Raw genomic sequence first — 18,004 nt, 5'->3', positions numbered from 1 at the left:
TGGATCGCCGGGTTGGTTACTGGTCTGGGCGGCCAGGGCTCAGTCACACCAGCCACTCTCAGGAACTGGGTAGCTCCGGGGTTCTCTGACTTGATGCAGCACTTGGCCGTGCCTCTTAATTCGACAGTGTCCAGGCCCCAGCCTCGGGGTTCTGACTCCGCAGCTCTGGAGTGGGCCCCAGGAATCGCACACGAAACAATTATCCCAGGGATTCTTAACGCAGGGGGGCACCTGGGAAGAGCGCCGGCAGCGTCCCCCGGAGGCTCTCCTGCCGCGAGCGCGTCCCGGACGACCTCGGCTGTCCCGGAGCTCGAACGCGCTCTGCGTTTCCCGGGCGACGGGGGCGGGCGGAGCGGCGCGATGACGTCAAAGTCGGATGGTAGTGGAGAGGCGAGGCGGCTCGGACCGCCGGGCGGTGCGCGGTTACGCGCGCCCCGCCCGCCCTCGGACGTCTGCTTCGCCGCAAAGACATTTACCGGTCGCCTGCCGAGCGCGCTGACCCGGGCCGCGGACCCGGCGAACCCGAGCGATCGGCGACATCTGAAGGTGAAGCCCGCCTCTGCGGGAGGGTGAGGGGCCAGGGGACCGAGTGCCCGGCGGGCCGAGGGGACGGAACGTGCAAGGGCCCGGGGGTGCCCCGGGGGCCTGTGCACAGCCTGCCAGCGCGCAGTTGCGGAGCGCACAGCAGGCAAGGGCCGGCGGGCAGGCGGGTAAACCTCGGAAACATTGTGAGGGATTGGGACATTGTCCCCTGGGGTCGCGGGGCAGCCGTCAGCTAGAGTGGGACTGATCAGCTGTGCCTGTTAGTCACCGCTTCCCCAGTCGAGAGGAAAGTTGGCTGAAGGCGACTGTTGCCGCAATCATGATATCCAAGCCACAGCTCCGTGCTGGAAACTGTTCCAGGTGCCCCTTGTCAGTTGTAACAGCCGAGATACTAGATACAGTAAGACCTCCCTTAGCATAAGCGGAAGGACGGGAGTATCAGGAAAGTTTTACCACAGGCTAATTGATGTGAACGAGAGTTAACTTTGTACGCATCTCACCAACCTCCTACTGAAACAATGTGGAAGGACGCGGTGTGATTCCAGGACCCGCCGTACTACACACCAGGCTACGATCACCGTGTGGACCCGCTCCCGCGGCACAGAGGGCAGGTGACTTCTCAGTGAGCCAGCTACTGCCCCAACTCCTCAGCTCTAGCGTTGGGGTCTGACGCCTGGCAGTCCGGCTGAGGAGTCCTTCCTTGCCACAGCTCTCCCATCGTGCAGTCATGCTGGTGCCCTCAGGCGCCATGGGGTCCTAGGGCACCTACGGGTTGCTTAGGATCCTGGGGTTTGGGGTCAGATGTGCCTGAAACCAGCCTGACCTTGGGCACCTGACTTCACACTAACAGGCTCCAGTTTCGTCAGCAGAACATGAGAGTACTGGTAGTGCTCGAGGTTGCTACATCACTGAGACATCACCTGCACTCCGCGATCGCTCAGTAACTGGAGGTTATTGTGAAAGATCTAGTAGGAGCGGAGAGAAATGAAGGGATGCAGTAGGTGCTAAAGAGGGGCAGTGAGCAAGCCACTCACCAACTGGGTTATGGGGCCTGAAGGAGGGGGGAGTTCCAGGATGATCCGCAGGTTTGCAGCCAGAGGTGCCCTTGGGCCACTGGCCACGTGAGCCTGTGCGTACAAGAGGACAGGCTGGGTCAGGACTGAGGGGAAGCCGGTGTTGCACGTTCAATGTATGAGGACCGCCAGAACAGGAGAGGGAGGCGCGTCCAGGAAACTAAGCAGTGAGCACGTGGGTCTGGACATAGGGCCGTGGGAACACTCCGTTCTCGCACAACACGGCCTGTTTACCTTGGCGCTTCGTGCCCCAACCCCAGGGCCACCCATGCTCTCCCCGTCTCCTCGTCACCGTTGTTCAGGAGTGAGAATGAGGAGATCACTCCTTGCCTTCTGTTTGGGGAAAAGGGACATTAGTGCTCAACGTGGCACTCCTGCTGTCCCTGTGGAGTTACAGTTTTTCTCTTACTTGTAACACGTCGCACGTGCACAGTTGTTCATGGATGATTTGAATGGACTGAAACACGGTGACTCAGGTGGTTCATTTTGTGCAGGCTGACATCAAGCGATGGCACCTACTTTGGAAGGCAGTAATGACGCGCTGATGCCCGATTTCCCCAGAGGGCCCCTGCATGCGTACCGCGCCCGCGCGTCCTTCAGCTGGAAGGAGCTGGCACTGTTCTGGGACGGCGCCGACATGCTGCGCTTTAAGGTGAGGCCAGCGGCTGGGCAGTGCTGGCCGTGCCGGTTCCCAGTCGGGTCTGCTGGGCATCTCGGTTCGTTGGCTCAGTGGAGCTTTGTGCCCTCAAAACCAGGTGGCTTCCCCGGGCCTCGTCTAGGCCTCTGTGAGGTGTGGCTGGCCCGGGCCCCAGCACAGGCCTGTCTCCTCTTTGCACCCCAGGATGGCAGAGCCTCTGGGAATTGCCAAGGAATCCAGGAATGAGCACAGACTGTTTAAGCTTCCTGGGCCTCAGGCCCCCACTGCTTTCAAAAGGACTTTCATCTCTGTCCCTGTATTTCGGGGTTATACTGTGTGTTTGATGTCGCCAGCAGCCTTGAGAAAACTCGAATAAATAAGAGCGTAGCAAGGTTCTGTCCTTTGCCTCCAAATCGGCCATCCCCTGTCTCCTGCATTTCCAGAAGACCCTCTTCTCAACTTTGGAGAACGACCCCCTCTTTGCACAGCAGCGTGGAGGCGATCTCTCCATGGAGAAGTACCGTGAGCTGAACTTCCTGCGCTGCAAGCGGATCTTCGAGTATGACTTCCTCCGTGTGGAGGACATGCTGGGGAGCCCTCTCAAAGTCCTGGGGCTGGTGACCTGTCTGGGCACATACGACTGGTCCCTGGCTACCAAGGTCTTCCTCCACATGCTGGTAAGTAGGCGGCACAGGAGAGGAGAGGAGAGGCGTCGGCTTTCGCTCCCTGGGATGCCCGAGGTTGCTCGGGAAGGACATGGAGATGGCATAAACTCCTTTATGTAAAATACACGCAGCGTGTGGGCTTGGGACACTTGCCTCGGTGGTTTGGTGTTTGTTAGTGTTTGCTTGCTTTTAAAGTTTTCTGGGTATTTATGCATTTGGGGAAATGTTTGTTTCAAGAGATTCAAAAGCAGCGATTAGAATGTGTGGGCAGAGCCCACGGTTTTTAGTGAAAGGCCAGCTTTTTCCACCGACATAGGCAAATTTGTACACCTAAGTCCTTGATAAGTACAGTGCTATGGACTTAAGAAGTCCCCATAAGAAGGGGAGCTTTGGGACTGTTTTGCTTTATACTCAAAAAAAAAAAATTAAAAAAGAAAGAAAAAGAAAAACAGAAGAGGAGAAATGGAGCCAAGGCCTGTGTCTCCTTTCGTCTCTAACATGTGGTGGGGGTGAACTTGGAGAAGGTGGCTTCCCCTTAGCTACACACCTGGTCTGTCCCTTTGTTGTCTGATGGAAAGGTGGGCTCACCTCGCCTCCATGCACCCTCCTTCCCTCCTCTCCTGGCCCCCATGCTCTTTGCAGACCCTCAGGGGTCTTTCAGGTGCCTTACGTCCGAGGTGAGTCTGTTGAACTTACATAAACTGCTTGGGACGGGGACCCAGGTCCCCCCAGTCCCGTGAGCTCAGGACAGCCATGTCCCTGGGCCTCGGACGTTCTTGCTGTGAGCCTCTCAGGGCTGCCCTCTCTGTCTGTGAAATGCTGTGGTGTGCAGAGCCAGGGGTGGGTGTTAATGTGCTTTTTCACGTCCACTTGTTCATGTGATGATGTTACATTTTCAGACTTTTGGATCGACCATTTACAGCTCTGGTTCTGAAAGACACTTCAAATATATTCCCAAGGTCTTCAACATGGAGGTAAGTTTAGGCTCGTGGTGAGCTAGGAGCCCACGATTTCTCACCCATTCTCCTTAGGAACTTGTGGGAAGGGCAGACTGCAGCTGGGTGGGCCTCGGGGGAGGGGTCACCTTATTTAATGGTGTTCTTAGTCTTCTCACCAAGCAGCTAATGCTGTTCTTTCCAAACGTGGGTCTGCTGGATGCCTAGTACTATATGACGTTAGCTCCTTATCAAAGCTAAGCTAAAGCCTTCCGTTTTCTTCTACTACCTGGGAACAGTTGCAGCCCCCATGCTGACTGAGGCCGTTGGCAGCCCGTCCGACCTGCTGTTGTCACGGGCTGGGAGGTATGGCATCCAGCATAGCACAGTGATGATTAGATCGGTAAAGGAGAGGTGGGGCTTTAAACCGTGGGTAAAGCGCTTGAAGGACAGGTGGTGGCAGGGTCCCTCCAGGAACATGAGAAAGAGCCTTTCCTGCCTGACATCGTTTTGTGCTTCCGTATTAGATTTTTGGATGTTTTGCTCTGACTGAACTGAGTCATGGGAGCAACACCAAGGCCATCCGAACGACCGCGCACTACGACCCCACCACTGAGGTAGGCGGGCCCTTCCCATCGCCCTCTGGGCTCCGAGCACAGAAAACATGGTGTTGGCATGAGCAAAAAAGGAATGAGACCACGGGACCTGTCTGTATGCTCGTGAGCTTGTAACGTGCACACTGAGATCCATCGTGCTGAAAAGTGGGTGCTCAGGAGGTGAAGGCTTTCAGAGGCAAAACCTACCCCTCCCGGAAATTGTATTCCTTAGAGTCAATGAGGTAGGGGTAAAACTTACAGGAGGTGGTCAGGGAAGGCCTCCCTGAGAAGATAACACGAGCTGGGGCTTGGCCAGCTTCCAGAAGATTCTGCATGTATTTTATTGTTTGACATGTTGGTCATCATTTCCCACAGGAAGGTTCTGCTTAGGTCCTGAGAGCCAGGAATGTGCTGTGTTCAAAAATAGGGTCACCGGTGCCTTACAGGGGATAAAAGGTTCAGTTCTCACTGTCACCTCAGAGATTTACGAGCAGTGAATATCAAAAAGGAAGAGAAATTCTTCACGTGTTCCAGTTGCTGATTATAATTTTTTCCTTGTGCAGGAATTCATCATACATTCCCCTGATTTTGAAGCCGCCAAATTCTTGGTTGGCAACATGGGCAAGACTGCTACTCACGCAGTGGTGTTTGCCCAGCTGTACACGCCGGGAGGCCAGTGCCATGGCCTGCATTCCTTTGTCGTCCAGGTAGGCTGTCCTGCGTGCTGTGTTAGAGGGGAGGAGGCAGGTTTGACCCCAGGGGACATTTGGCAGTGTCTGGAGACATTTTCCTCACAACTGCGGGTAGGGGCGTACTTCTAGCATCTTGTGATTCGAGCGGGACCAAGGACACGGCTAACCATCCTCGGATGCACAGGTCTGCCCCACCTGCCCCCCAAGAAAGAATTGTCCAGCCCCAAATATTAGGGGTGCCAACGTTGAGAAGCCCTGGGCCCCGGGCCCCAGGGCATCAGGTGGAGGGCTGTCTGTCCTCCTAGCGGCCACGTCAGTATTGTCTCAGACATTCAGCACAAATCTGGATTGCCGGGCCCACCCTCCCGGGACTCCCCACTGAGCAGGTCTGTGGTGGCCGTCCGGAGTTCTGATGTGAGGTCTGGCTCGGGGGGCCTCTTGGAGCATGTTCCTGGGTCACAAACAGGAAGCTTACTGCCCAAGGGAGTGGCGCTTGGGACTGACGGCCAGGCAGGGCTTTCCTCCCCAGTGGGGCCCGTTTCCCAACTGCCCAGGGCTGCTGCAGCCTCCACACCTGGAGCTTCCAGAAGCCTGTTCTATGTGGACCTTTCTATCTGGACTGACTGGATTCTGAATGAAGCCCCACTTCCCCCCACCCTGCCCCATTCTGGGATTTTTGTTCTTTAAGACTTTTCTGGTGTGGGAGGGGAGGGGCTGTCACGGAAAAAGGAAACCATCATGTGTGTGGTTTTTTTTGCAAATTGAGGTGTAAGTCATATAACATACAATTCCCCATTTTAAAGTGAACGATTCTGTGGCAATTAGCGCACTCACCGTGTTGCGTAAGCACCACCTCTCCAGCTGCAAAACGCTCCATCTCCAGAATACCCTCCCCGTTAAGCGGCCAGTCCCGGTCCCCTCCCCAGCCCTGGCAGCTGCTCTTCTACTTCCTGTCTCTGGATGTCCCAGTTTGGGTCCTTTCATATAAAAGGAATCATACGCTATGTGGCCTTTGGTGTCTGGCTTTTTTTCAGTCAACATATGTTTGAAGTTCAGCTGAGTTGTAGCTTGTGCCTGAATTTCCTTCCTTTTTAAGGCTGAATAATCCATTTTATGGGTAGGCTACAGTTTGTGTGTCCATTTATCCATTGATGGACAGGTGGGTTATTTTCATCTTTTGGCTCTTGTGAATAATGTCGCTATGAACATTCATGAACAGGTGTCTGTTTGAGCACCTGTTTTCAGTTCTTTTGGGGATACACCAAGGAGTAGAATTGCTGGGTCATTCGGTAATTCTGTGTATAACTTTTTGAGGAACTGTCCACCATTTTATATTCCCACCAGCAATGTATGAAGGTTCCACGTTCTTCACATCCTCACCAACACTTGTTATTTATTTATCTTTTAATAATCACCCTAGTAGGCGTGAAGTAGTATCTTGTGGTTTTGATTTGTATTTTCTTAATGACCAGTGATGTTGAGTATCTTATCATGTGCCAGTTGGCCATTTGTATATCTTCTTTGGAGAAATGTCTATTCAAGTCCTTTGCCCTGTGGAAAAAAGCAAAGACTCCCCCCGCCACCCCTATCACACACACACAGGAGAAAGCAAAGGCTGTTTACTCAGAACCGGCGGTAGCGGGGTCGGCCACCGTGGCTTGCCTTTGGCCGAGACCCCAAGGCAGGCAGAGGGGTGGGAGAGCTTCCTAGTGGAGAAAAGGGGGCTCAGGTGTCCTGATGGGGGCTGGGGGAGGCTGGGGGGCTTCTAGAAGGGGGCGTCCCAGGTGACAGGCTAGGGGAGCAGGTGTGGCTTTCTCGGGTTGGTCCTGAGTGGGAAGTGGGGACAGAAGTTAGGGAAGCTGTCAGTTATTGATCAAATCCTGGCCGATTGTCACAGAAGTTATTGTTCAGCCTCCTGGGTTGTCACTGGAGACGGCAGGCTGACGTCCTGCGAGTCTGGCTTAGAGGCAGGTGGCTGCGGCTGTGTTTTAGATGAGGTCTGGCTGTTGCCTGTACATTCGGTCTCTCCATTTCTTAATTGGGTTGTTTGTGGTTTTTATTGTTGAGCTATGATGGTTCTGTAGATTGTCTGAATACTAAATCCTTTGCAGATAGATGGTTTGCACATATTTTCTCCTTTTCTGTAGTGGTCTTTTCATTTTCTAGATAGTGTCCGTCGATGCACAAAGATTTGTATTTTGATGAAGTCCTGTTGATGCATTTTTCTTTGTTGTTCTGTCCTTATTTTTCAATTTACATGTGAACTACTGCAGACCAGATATATTTTCGTGAGTATAGGTTTGTGCCTGAAGTGAGCTTCTTAAAGAACGGACTAGAATTTGGCTTCTTACAGTGTTTCTGGATCTTAGGCTATAGAACCACAGTGTTTAAAACTCGTTAAAAGTTATGCTTCAGATACTCCGATGTGTTTTGTCATTCCTCCATCCAGCAGATGCTTGCTGTGTGCTCAGTGTCTATCCAACAGAGGCTCAGGGCAGCATGGTTCCCTGTCCTCGTGGAGTTTACCGTCCACTGAGAAAGAAAGGTTGAGACAAGTAATTGCGAAGCTATTTAATTAGACTTGTGATGCATGTTATAGATTGTTAGCTGATAAGCTAGAGGGACTCTTTTTTTTTTTTTTTTGTATCCTATCAGGTTGGCAGTCTCCAAATATTGTGGAAAATCTTATATGTAAATTGACACAGTTAAATATTTTGGAGATTACTACTATAACATTAATTCTGCTTTTGACTTTAATCAGAGTCCAGTCCTTGATTCGAGAGGTTAATATGATGTTTGTAATGACTGTTATCATTTATTTCTAGATGAACCGAAAACTTGCATTAGTGTTTTTCTGTTTGATCACTTGAAAACCACCAACATTTTTAATATTTCTGTTTTACCTCAACACTTTTTCCCCAACTATTTTTTTATTTCCAAGGTTATAAAAAGTTTGTATCTGAATCTTTCCTGAGCTTTACTAAAACACTTTAGAAACAGGGAAAGATGATCTACATTTGGGCTTTAGCCTGTTATTTTATTTTAAATATCATTATTATAAAGTTTAATTAGGTTAGATGAAATAAATAAAAATGAGCAATGCATGCAAATAGCTAAATCCCAAACAGTACAAATTCAGTATTTCTTTAAGGCAGAGTTTCTCAGCTCTTAACATTTGGGCTGGATAATTCTCTTGCTGTGGGCCGTCCTGGATATGTAGGATGTGAAGCAGCACCCCTGGCCTCCCCCTGTGGAACCCCCCCAGTTATGACCACCAGAATGCCTTAGACACTGACACGTCCCCTGGAAGGGAGGGGACGGTGATGGAGTGACACCTGGTTGGGAATCGCTACTTTGAAGCTTTTCTAAAATGAAACATCATATCCTTCCTTAGCATAGAGGTCACATAATGAGGGGCTATCTGCTAGCTATAGCTGCACTTTTTAAGGTAAGCCTATTTATTGGAAACTCATTTGGGGAAGCAGAGATTTACAAAAATGATCTTAGGCTGTTTCTCCCACCGCAATATGTACACAGCCATTTCGTCATTGTATTAAAACCAGCAGAAAGTCCTGTATCGAAAGCCCCAATACCGAAAGCCCCAATATTTCATTCCTAAAGTCCTCCAGGCAGCGTGTGCTAGCCAGTTCCTGGAGTAGTTTTCCAGTGCTGCCTACTGTGTTTCCCCAAAAATAAGACCTAGGTGGACCATAAGCTCTAAAGTGTCTTTTGGAGCAAAAATTAATATAAGACCCGGTCTTATATTATACCCAGTCTTATGTTATAATAAAATAAGACCGGGTCTTATATTAATTTTTGCTCCAAAAGACGCATTAGAGCTGATGGTCCAGCTAGGTCTTATTTTGGGGGAAACACAGTAACAAAACAAAGCAGGACAGACCGGGGCTTAGAACACCAGAAGTGACTCTCCCACAGTCCGGAGGCCAGAAGTCCAAATCCAGGTGTGGGTGGGGCCTCTTGCTCCTGCCCCCCAGGCTCGCGGGAGGGTCCTTCCTGCTCCTCCAGCCTCAGGTCCCTGCCAGAGTTCCTGGAATGCAGCCGCCTGATGCCAGTCTCTGCCACCGTCTTCACTTGGCTTCTCCTCTCTCCACGTCCTGTTTTCTCTGACTCTTCTGGGACTCTTGTCACTGGATTTGGGGCCCGCCCGGGTAATTCAGGATGATCTCGTCCTGAGATCCTTCACTCAGTCACATCTGCAAAGACCCCATTTCCAAGTGAGGCCACATGTTTGGAGGACACAGTTTACCCCCTGCAGCTATTTGGAGGGAGCCTGAGGCTCGGTCACTGGGGTTGGCACCAATCCATTTGAGTTTCGTGTGCTTGGCACAGTTGTCATCTGTTGCTTTCTGTGGTTTGTACAGATTCGGGACCCGAAGACCCTCCTTCCCATGCCCGGGGTGATGGTGGGTGACATAGGGCGGAAGCTTGGACAGAACGGTCTGGACAATGGGTAAGTGCACCGAGCTTCATGGTCATGGTGGCTGTCCCCGGGGTCCATCCTCGAGGCTCCTTGTCAGGGCTTAGGTTCCTACCCCATGGCTGCTCGAGCCTGTGATCTCACCAGGCCCTCAGTGCTGTCCCCACACCTTCCTAGGTGCCTATGGAGCCAGGTAAAGTGTGGTGGGGCCACACGCCTCACCTCCACACTTGAAGGGCCGTCTCCTGCATCAGCTCCAAGGTCAGGAGGTATAAACAACCTGAGAACTGAACAAGTGACCTTGTCCCCAGGCAGGTGGCTGTTCCCTGCTCATGCATCAGGCCCAGGCCAGACAATGGCAGCTTGGTGGGCTGTGCTGAGCTGTGACTGGGACCCGCCTCCCCCAGATGAGGTCCCCATCAGCAACCTCCAGGGACTGCAGCATCCAGCACAGGTCCTCGCTGATCTTGGGGGTAGAGGGTGGGGAGTGTCTCAAGTCTCTGCTTTGACCCTTAAAACAGACTGTGCCAGAGGGCGGGGGAACCATTGAGTTTTACGCAGTGTTAGTTTGAGGAGAAAACAGAAGGAAATTGTTAAAAAGCAAAATCAAACACACACAGAACCCTTCTGATTAATACTCTCTCAGCATTCTGTGCGCCTCGCTCACTGACCTGTACGGAGAGCCTGTTAATGATGTTGGAGTCTGATGGGGGCCGTCAGTTCCTTAAACCATTGCTTTGTGTGGGTGCATGGGGGGCCCTGGCCCGGACAGGCCGTGTGGCACGTGTTGAAGTTTCACCATCCTCGCCCTTTGTCCTCAGCTCTCAGCGAGGCAGTGATGCAATTCAGTCTGTTTGCGAAGATGGCACTGGCCGGGGGAGGGGGCATCTAGGAGGGCGGTGCAGGAAGTGAGTGTGGTCTCTTTCTGCACTTGGAAAATGAGTCCTTTTGTGAGGTCCGTGCGTTCCACTTTGGGCTCAGAAAAGTAAGTGTGTCGTGACTCTATCTGTGGAAGGGTCTGAGTGTACGAGTGGGGCCTGGTCAGCTGTATCCTCAGGCACCCGGTGGGGGTAACTTACCCTCCAGCTGCAATTAAATGCTACCAGGTCACATCCAGTGGATGGCACCTCTAGTCACTGCTCACTTGGTTTCACCAATCAGAATCTTTAACGTTGCTTTGGGACAGCCTCGGAAACCCCTGCACTTGGTTCCCCTTAAATGGACTCATACTTCCAGAGACAGAGCACTGCCCCTCCTGAGGTGGTGCCCGGGGAGCATTCAGTATGGCACCGACAATAAATGCATCCTGCTAGTGTGGCACAGGCTCTCCTAAGACTCACAACGCCAGTCACCTCTAGCATGACCGAGGGCCAGCGAGGTGACCACCCCTTGAAGGAGTTTCAGAGCAGCTCCACCGAACTGAAGTGACCGTGCCCCGTGCAACTGCTCAGTATCAGGCCGAGGGGACATTGGAAGCAGCCATACTCGGTCCCTGAGCCTTTGAAGGTCCCTGGGCTCACAGGCTGGGGCCGGGGTGTAAGCCACGTGTGACACAGCAGTGCCCTTTTCCCTGCTCCTCCGAAACCCCTCCCGGGCCTGGGCACACATGCCCAGCAGAGGGCGCACGGGTTTCGAGGACGCCGACCTCCTGGTGGGGTTTTTTGCTTGCGTGCAGTGCTCTGTCAGATTTGAGTATCCGTTGTAATTGAGTAATTTTTTGGACCGAGGTCACTTATCTTGAAAATGTAGGGTAGATTTTGTCACTTTACAAGAATTGCCAAGTGTGTGTGGGCTGACTCAAGGAATCAAAGGCAAATATAAACTGTGAGGGTTAGTTTCAGCCACGTGCTCTGAGAGCAAAACAAGGACCCTCTTGGGTGAGATTTTGGCCTCTGAGGCTCTATGTGCAGGGCATTCTCACATATTTGCTTTGAGGTGAGGCCGGGTGCTCAGGCCCTGGGAATCCATCTTGAAAGTGGATGGAAGGAAGTCCTGCGAGGCACTAGATGTCCTTGGTCCCAGGTGAGGCTGGGTGGTGGTGGGAGGCCCCAAGGAGGAAGGAAATTGCTAGAACATGGAGCAGGAGGCCCAGGGTGGAAGGGTGTGTGCAGCACCTGGAGGTCAGGCCTGCCACACACACACTCCCCGTGTCACACACGCCACATGTCACACACACCCCCATGTCACACCACATGTCACATACACCCATGTCACACATACCACATGTCTCATACACACACCCACACCCCAGAGCCCTCTGGGGACACTGGAATTCTGGCTTGCAGCCTGGCCCACCAGTCTGACCACCAGCTGTTTCTGGAACAGCTATTGTGGTGTACTAGTACTCAAAAGGGAATGTGTAAAAAATCTTTTCAAATTATTTTCCAATGACAGTCGACATACAATACTATGTAAGTTTCAGGTGTACGGCATAGTGATTAGACAATTATATACCTTATGAAGCAATCGCCCTGATAAGTCTAGGACCCATCTGGCACCATACCTGGTTATTACAATAGAGAAGATGTGAAATTTTGCTTTCGGTAAACTCAAGCCAATCCTTCTGCAAGTATAAATATATTCAGACGTGTTGTATCTCTGTGTGTCAAGAAAGGTGACAGTTTTCCATTCCTTAAAAAGGGAGCTTTGAGTTTACAGAACCTTCCTTTCAAGTAACCACCGGGGCATCGGCCCTGGTGGGCCTCCCCGGGCCCTGCGGTCTTCACGCAGCCAGTCAGCACCACCCCACGAACCTTGACCTTACAGCTCACCCCGAGACAGGGCCTGAGTGCGCCAGGCTGGAGCCTGCCAAGAGCTGGTCTGCATCCGACCTTCATTTCACAGGCGGGAGGGTGACCCACAGAGGTTGGCCTCTTTCCTGGACACCGGCAGGGGCCTGGTGGCCTGGTTGAGAGTTCCCCACCTGCAAATCTCCTAGAAGCTTCCTAAGGAATTTGGGAGGGGGCTCTTCCAACCCGCCCTGTGCCCAGCCCAGGTCTCTGCTCTTCCCTGGGGAAGCTGGAAGGTGCCACTTGTCTTTCCCCCAAGACTGTCCCCGGACCGGCGTTTTGCCACTGTTGATTCATTCCACAGCACTTCTTGCCCCATTATAAAGGGGTGATCGAGACCCTGGAAGCTGCCAAAGAGAAGTGGGTGGCTCAGTGAGGGCTGTGGACAGTAGGTGGTCGCTGCAAAATGGCACAGCCCTCTAATGGTACTCTGGCCTCACCAGTCCCCACACAGGTGGGTGGAGAATCCTGGCAGGCCTCCTGGAGGAGGTGGCGTCAGGAGAGAGCCTGGCCAGTGTGAGGGCCACGAGCAGACATGACCCAGCCACCGGCTGCAAGGAGGCCAGCCGGTGGGGCAGTGGGCAGGGTCCCTCCCAGGGCTTACCATGTTTTCACGGTGTTAAGATTCTCAGGTGGCAGACTGGACCTGTCTCATGCAGGGCGGGACCATTCCTGAGGGCAGGACAGGCCGGAGGGGTGGGTGCTGGAAAGAGCTAAGGGGAGGTTTTTGTAGTAAGGCAGACAAGAAGGGGTGGGAGCTGAAGGACGATAGTTCGTGAGACAAGGGAAGTGCTCTTTGGATCAGGTACGTGACATAGGAACTTGATTTTTTAAGATGGTTTGGGTTTTTGGCACAGTTTATGTAACCTCCAGTACTTGCGTGCCCTTGTCCCCAGACTGTTGTGAAGTAGCCTTTCCTGGCCTGACCTCTGTAACAATGCCTTCCATCACTAACCTATGAGCCTGTCCTCTGTCATCATGGTGTAGACCCCGGTGAGTGAAGCGTGAGAACCAGGGGAGTCTAATCTTTATAATAAATAGCTGCGGTCTTTTCTGTTGAGTAACTTTCTCGATGGCCTGCGGTGTGGCGTTGGTTCTTGGAGCTCACTGAGGAGCCTGACATATAAGTGCCACTAGGACCCCCGCCTCCGAATGACCCATAGGTGGCTGTTTTGTTTCACATGGAACCCCACTGCACACACCCACTTTCTTTTTAACCTACTTTTTCGGATAGAAAAAATTGATGAAATTTCCTGTCTGCCAGTGTTTGTTTTCTCTCCTGTTTTCTTGGTCTCTGGGGATTTGGGCACGTTGTAAACTGTCCTTTGCCTTCACTCGATGGGGTTTCGGGAGGCAGAGGGGATAAGGCCGGCTCCAGACTGGTGTAACCCAAGGTCCCATGCACCCCCCAGGTTCTCCATGTTCCACAAGGTTAGGATTCCTCGCCAAGACCTCCTGAACCGGACCGGGGACGTCACCCCCGAGGGCACCTACGTCACCCCCTTCAAGGTATGGTGTCTCCCTAGGAGAGCCCCTGTGCCCACGAGGAGGAGGTCTGCCACAGGAGCTCATTGGCTGGGGCAGACCTCTCTAGGTTTGGGTTCCAGTGCCACCAACGAGGAAGGGGCCACTTGGGTCAGCCCCACCCCAGAGTGCGGGCATGATGACATGCTGGCCTACAGCTGCCCGCAGGCCTCCACACCCCTGTACCGCCCCCGCCAGCCCCATGGGGTTAGTTAGGAGGCCCCCCCCACCAGTGCTGTTCCCCACGGTGGATTTAAAGGTGAAAGGTTACGTGGTGGGCCATCCACAAATCGGGCTGACAGGGTTCCTGGTGTCCAGGGCTCATTGCCCCCTTAAACCCATTGGGTGGTAGACACACAGCGGTGTGGCCCTGGACCCTCTCCAGTCGTGTCCCACCTTGTAGAAGCTGATCGCCCCCCTGAGTGAGTCCTGAGCTCACAGCCAGGATGGCTGTGTCCCGGGAGCCTATTCGCTTCTGAGAACTCTGCCCGGACAGCAGGCCTCAGGCGATCGGAGCTGAGACAGCGTGACAAGTGCGCTGAGAGATAAGGAGAGCGACAGACCGTGAAACCAGAAGTCATTTACACATGGAGATAAAGTTAATAGGAAAATGAACAATTGAAAGAAGGAATGCGACGGGATGAATAGAGGGGGAGAATGAATTGGAGGCTGGGAAATCCTAGGAAGGCGCCGCAGGAGAGGGTGAAAGACCATGAAGAGAAGGTTTGGAGAAGTGATGACGATCAATGCCAAGAAGAAAGAAGGAAACGCGACTGGAGGGAGCCATGGAGAGCCCCAGAGGAGAAGGCAGGGGCATGCACACCCCAGATACACGGCGCAGAAACTTAAGAATTTCAAAGAGAGAACCCCGAAACCTTCCAGGGAGGGTGTGGACCTGACGCCAACGGAATAAAACTCACTTTCCTTCAGACTCCTCCAGCCCGACACCAAATGCAAGTAGACATGAGACGATGTTTTCTCCCACGGAGGAAGATGATTTAAATGTATGCTTTTAAATGCAACTGGACTGTCATCCGTACGTGAGAACGTCACAAACATCCCCCAGCATGCCCAGTTTGGGAAGCCTGCCACACAAATACTGCAGGGGATGTAATTTTGGAAGAAAAGCCCAAATAATAAGAGACGTGAACCCAGGAGAAGCCGCCAGAGGTGGGGAGGGCAGGGTGATGGGACGGCTCAGGAAAGCTCTGGGTTAAACGCACCCACAGCCCCACCACGGGCCTGAGAGACACCGCGCTAGTACACCGAGCTTTAGAACCGAAGAGTAAAACTAGATGCCCACAAGGAGATTGTCTATTTTAAAGGAACACAAATGAGCATCACACCTCTTCAAATGGTTGCCTTGTTGGGGAGAGAGGGATTCCGGGGGCTGAGCGTCAAAGGGAGGCATTTTATAAAACAAAACGTTGATACCAGCAATACAATCTCGGCCTGGGGCTGGCCCTCCCACCCCCACCCCCTGCAGGCTGTCACACAGGCTGTCTGAGCGCAGTGAGGGTGACGGCAGGGCTTCCAAACCTCCCGGCGGGCAGCCTGCACCCCCCCAGACCGCGAGCCCTTGCAAAGCACGACTCCCTCTGCTGCAGCCCCCTCCCCTGTGGAGCTGAGCCCCCCCCACATCCTGTGCCTCCCCACCCCATCCCACCACGAGTCACTAATGACACCTGTACCCCTTGCAGCCCAGCCGGGGCTCCCTGCACCTGGAGCTCTGTGTCTGGGGGTGCCCTGGGGGCGGGGCCTCGTGGGTGGGTACTTTGCAGAGATGAAAGGAGGAACAGGTGCCCCTCCATCTCTGTGCCTCTCTCCTGGAGGTGGCCTGACGTCGTCCTGCTGATGTGACTCGTTGCTTTTCTCCCGCAGGACAGCAGGCAGCGCTTCGGAGCGTCCCTGGGCAGCCTGTCCGCCGGCCGGGTCGTCATCGTGGCCATGTCCGTTGTTAACCTGAAGCTGGCCGTGTCCATCGCGCTCCGCTTCTCGGCCACCCGGCGTCAGTTTGGACCAACAGATGAGGAGGAAATACCAGTACTCGAGTACCAAATGCAGGTCCGGTTTCACAAGTATAATGTCACTTTCTTTCTGTTACGCATGCAGATAAACCTGTTTCAGATGACTGCTGTTTGTTTCCTGGGACTTCACCAAACCTCATAAGGCAATTCACAGAGCAGTGGATAGGAGTTACCAGGGCGTTTAGTAAATGGTCTTTCATCAAAAGGAGTCTGTATGACTCCCCAAAATAAGAAGCCCGGAGAGCGCGTGGCAAGGCTCTGAGGAGACAGGTGTGCACACTCACTGCTCACCTGTGAAAGCTCTCGAGCTTTGGTGGGGTCCTTGCATGTCCAATGTCAGTGACCCCTCGTCCCATCCTGAAATGACCCCAAGGAAATAAGCTGAGTGTGCAGCGCTGTTCATTGTGATGTCATCTAGAGGAGCAGAAGGGTCCCTCATCCTCAGAGGTGAGGCAGCCTGAGTGCAACCCAGAAAAGCCAATTGTCACCTGGAGAGGGGACATGCACTTGATCCCAACGAACACTCATGGTGCTTATGCGGTGCCAGCCCTTCCTCACACACCATGTGGTCAGTCCTCACGCCAGGCGGCTGGAGTTACTGTTCCCGGCTTATGGGTGGGGACGGGGGATCAGGGACGTGACTCCCTCGGGACATCAGTAGCTAAACCTGCCAGATCTTAGGCCAAGCTGCACATTCACAAAGGTGAATCTGAGTGAACATTTCCGGGAACTATAACAGACTTGCCATTGGTTCTTTTAACACTTCTTTTACTGTGACTTTGAACCCATTTTAATAATAAATGAGGGACAGCATAGTGTCCTGCTTCATGCTGTGTGGCACACATTGCTCGCCACCATCACTAATCCCGTGGCCTTTGTGAGGTCACCGTGCATCTGACTGTGGCATTGGGGTGGCTCAGCGGTTACGAGGGCCCACTTGGGCCACAATGCTTGGCTCCTAACGCCAGGTCCATCCCTGTGGGCTGTGTGCCCTTGGGCAAGGCACCGAACCTCTCTGTTCTCTAGTTTTCTCATTTGTTAATCGGAATGGTAATAACCTCTTCATAAGGTGGTGGTAAGAATTAAATTCGTTCATACGTAGAAGCGTTGGCACAGTGTCAGGCAGTGAACACTCAGCAAGATGGGCAATGGGTGTGCTGATGGTGGTGGCGACTGTTCCCCGGGTCTTCTCAGGCTCCTGCCTTCCATCCATGTGACTGTGGGTGTGGACAGGTCACTAGGACACGCTCCCTGCCTCTGAGGGACTTCAGGCTCTCTGTGAGCCTCAGTTTCCCCATGGGGCTCAGGGACGATTGCTTCATCTCTCAGAGGCTCACAAAGCACCACGTACCAGCCAGTCTGTGCCACACTCCGGGCACAGCAGGCTGGTTTTCCTGGTTCCCAGGTAGACTGAGACTCTGTGCCAGGCAGCACTTTGACGAGACAGCAGTGAGAGGCAGGTGTGCAGGGAGCTGTGTGTGGGACAGTTGTGCCTTTGCGTGAGGTTGCGGGGTTGGGAGAGAGAACTGGCCCGGTGAGGGCGCGAGTTCCGTGGCTGCAGGCGGCGTGCAGGACCTTCCACATTCATTGGGGGACGTGGGTGGTGACGTCCTACCGCTCCCCTGACCCTGGCTCCCTGCTCTGCCCTTCACGGCCACCGTGAGGCGGTCGGTTCCTTGTCAGCACTTAGGTGTGTTCATGCCCGTGTCCTATCCCCTCTAGCAATGGCGCCTGCTTCCGTACCTGGCCGCTGCCTACGCCTTCGACCACTTTGCCAAGTCGCTCTTCCTGGACCTGGTGGGGCTTCAGCAAGGCCTCCTGGAGAACGACCGGAGCGCCAGGCAGGTGAGCGGAGACTCACTTTTCCCCGCAGCATTGTTATTATTTCAGCCTCACTGAGCTTGCACATCAGCCTTTGTCCCGAAACAACACCAGACCATGGATTTGTAGGGGGAAGGCTCTCCCCGCCTCTCGTCAGCTGTGTCCCCACCTGGAACTCCTGGAGCCTCACTGATGTGAACGGTTTGGATGTCTGTCCACATTCCCACTCCTCAGGATGTGTGACGACCCCTGACTGCACTCCTG

General features: G+C 53.3%; 1 protein-coding gene across 2 annotated transcripts in view; it reads left to right on the top strand.

Annotated features, from left to right (window-relative positions):
- The first annotated feature begins 376 nt into the window (after window positions 1-376).
- ACOX3 (acyl-CoA oxidase 3, pristanoyl) overlaps window positions 377-18,004 on the top strand; it is a 39,839-nt gene continuing 22,211 nt past the window's right edge. The window contains exons 1-10 of one of the 2 annotated variants that reach the window (XM_033105812.1): window positions 377-546; window positions 2,111-2,268; window positions 2,700-2,930; window positions 3,818-3,892; window positions 4,381-4,470; window positions 5,013-5,156; window positions 9,524-9,612; window positions 13,781-13,877; window positions 15,774-15,956; window positions 17,642-17,764. In XM_033105812.1, the coding sequence (XP_032961703.1) occupies window positions 2,125-2,268; window positions 2,700-2,930; window positions 3,818-3,892; window positions 4,381-4,470; window positions 5,013-5,156; window positions 9,524-9,612; window positions 13,781-13,877; window positions 15,774-15,956; window positions 17,642-17,764 (1,176 nt within the window). In that variant the 5' untranslated portion in view covers window positions 377-546; window positions 2,111-2,124. Of the gene's footprint in view, window positions 547-2,110; window positions 2,269-2,696; window positions 2,931-3,817; window positions 3,893-4,380; window positions 4,471-5,012; window positions 5,157-9,523; window positions 9,613-13,780; window positions 13,878-15,773; window positions 15,957-17,641; window positions 17,765-18,004 lie in introns of both variants that reach the window. The other variant, XM_033105811.1, reaches the window with a different exon arrangement.

This window comes from Rhinolophus ferrumequinum, chromosome 5 (assembly GCF_004115265.2).
Source record: "Rhinolophus ferrumequinum isolate MPI-CBG mRhiFer1 chromosome 5, mRhiFer1_v1.p, whole genome shotgun sequence".
NCBI lineage: Eukaryota > Metazoa > Chordata > Mammalia > Chiroptera > Rhinolophidae > Rhinolophus > Rhinolophus ferrumequinum.
The sequence above is the reverse complement of the archived record's forward strand: the minus strand, read 5'-3'. Positions and strand labels throughout refer to the sequence as shown.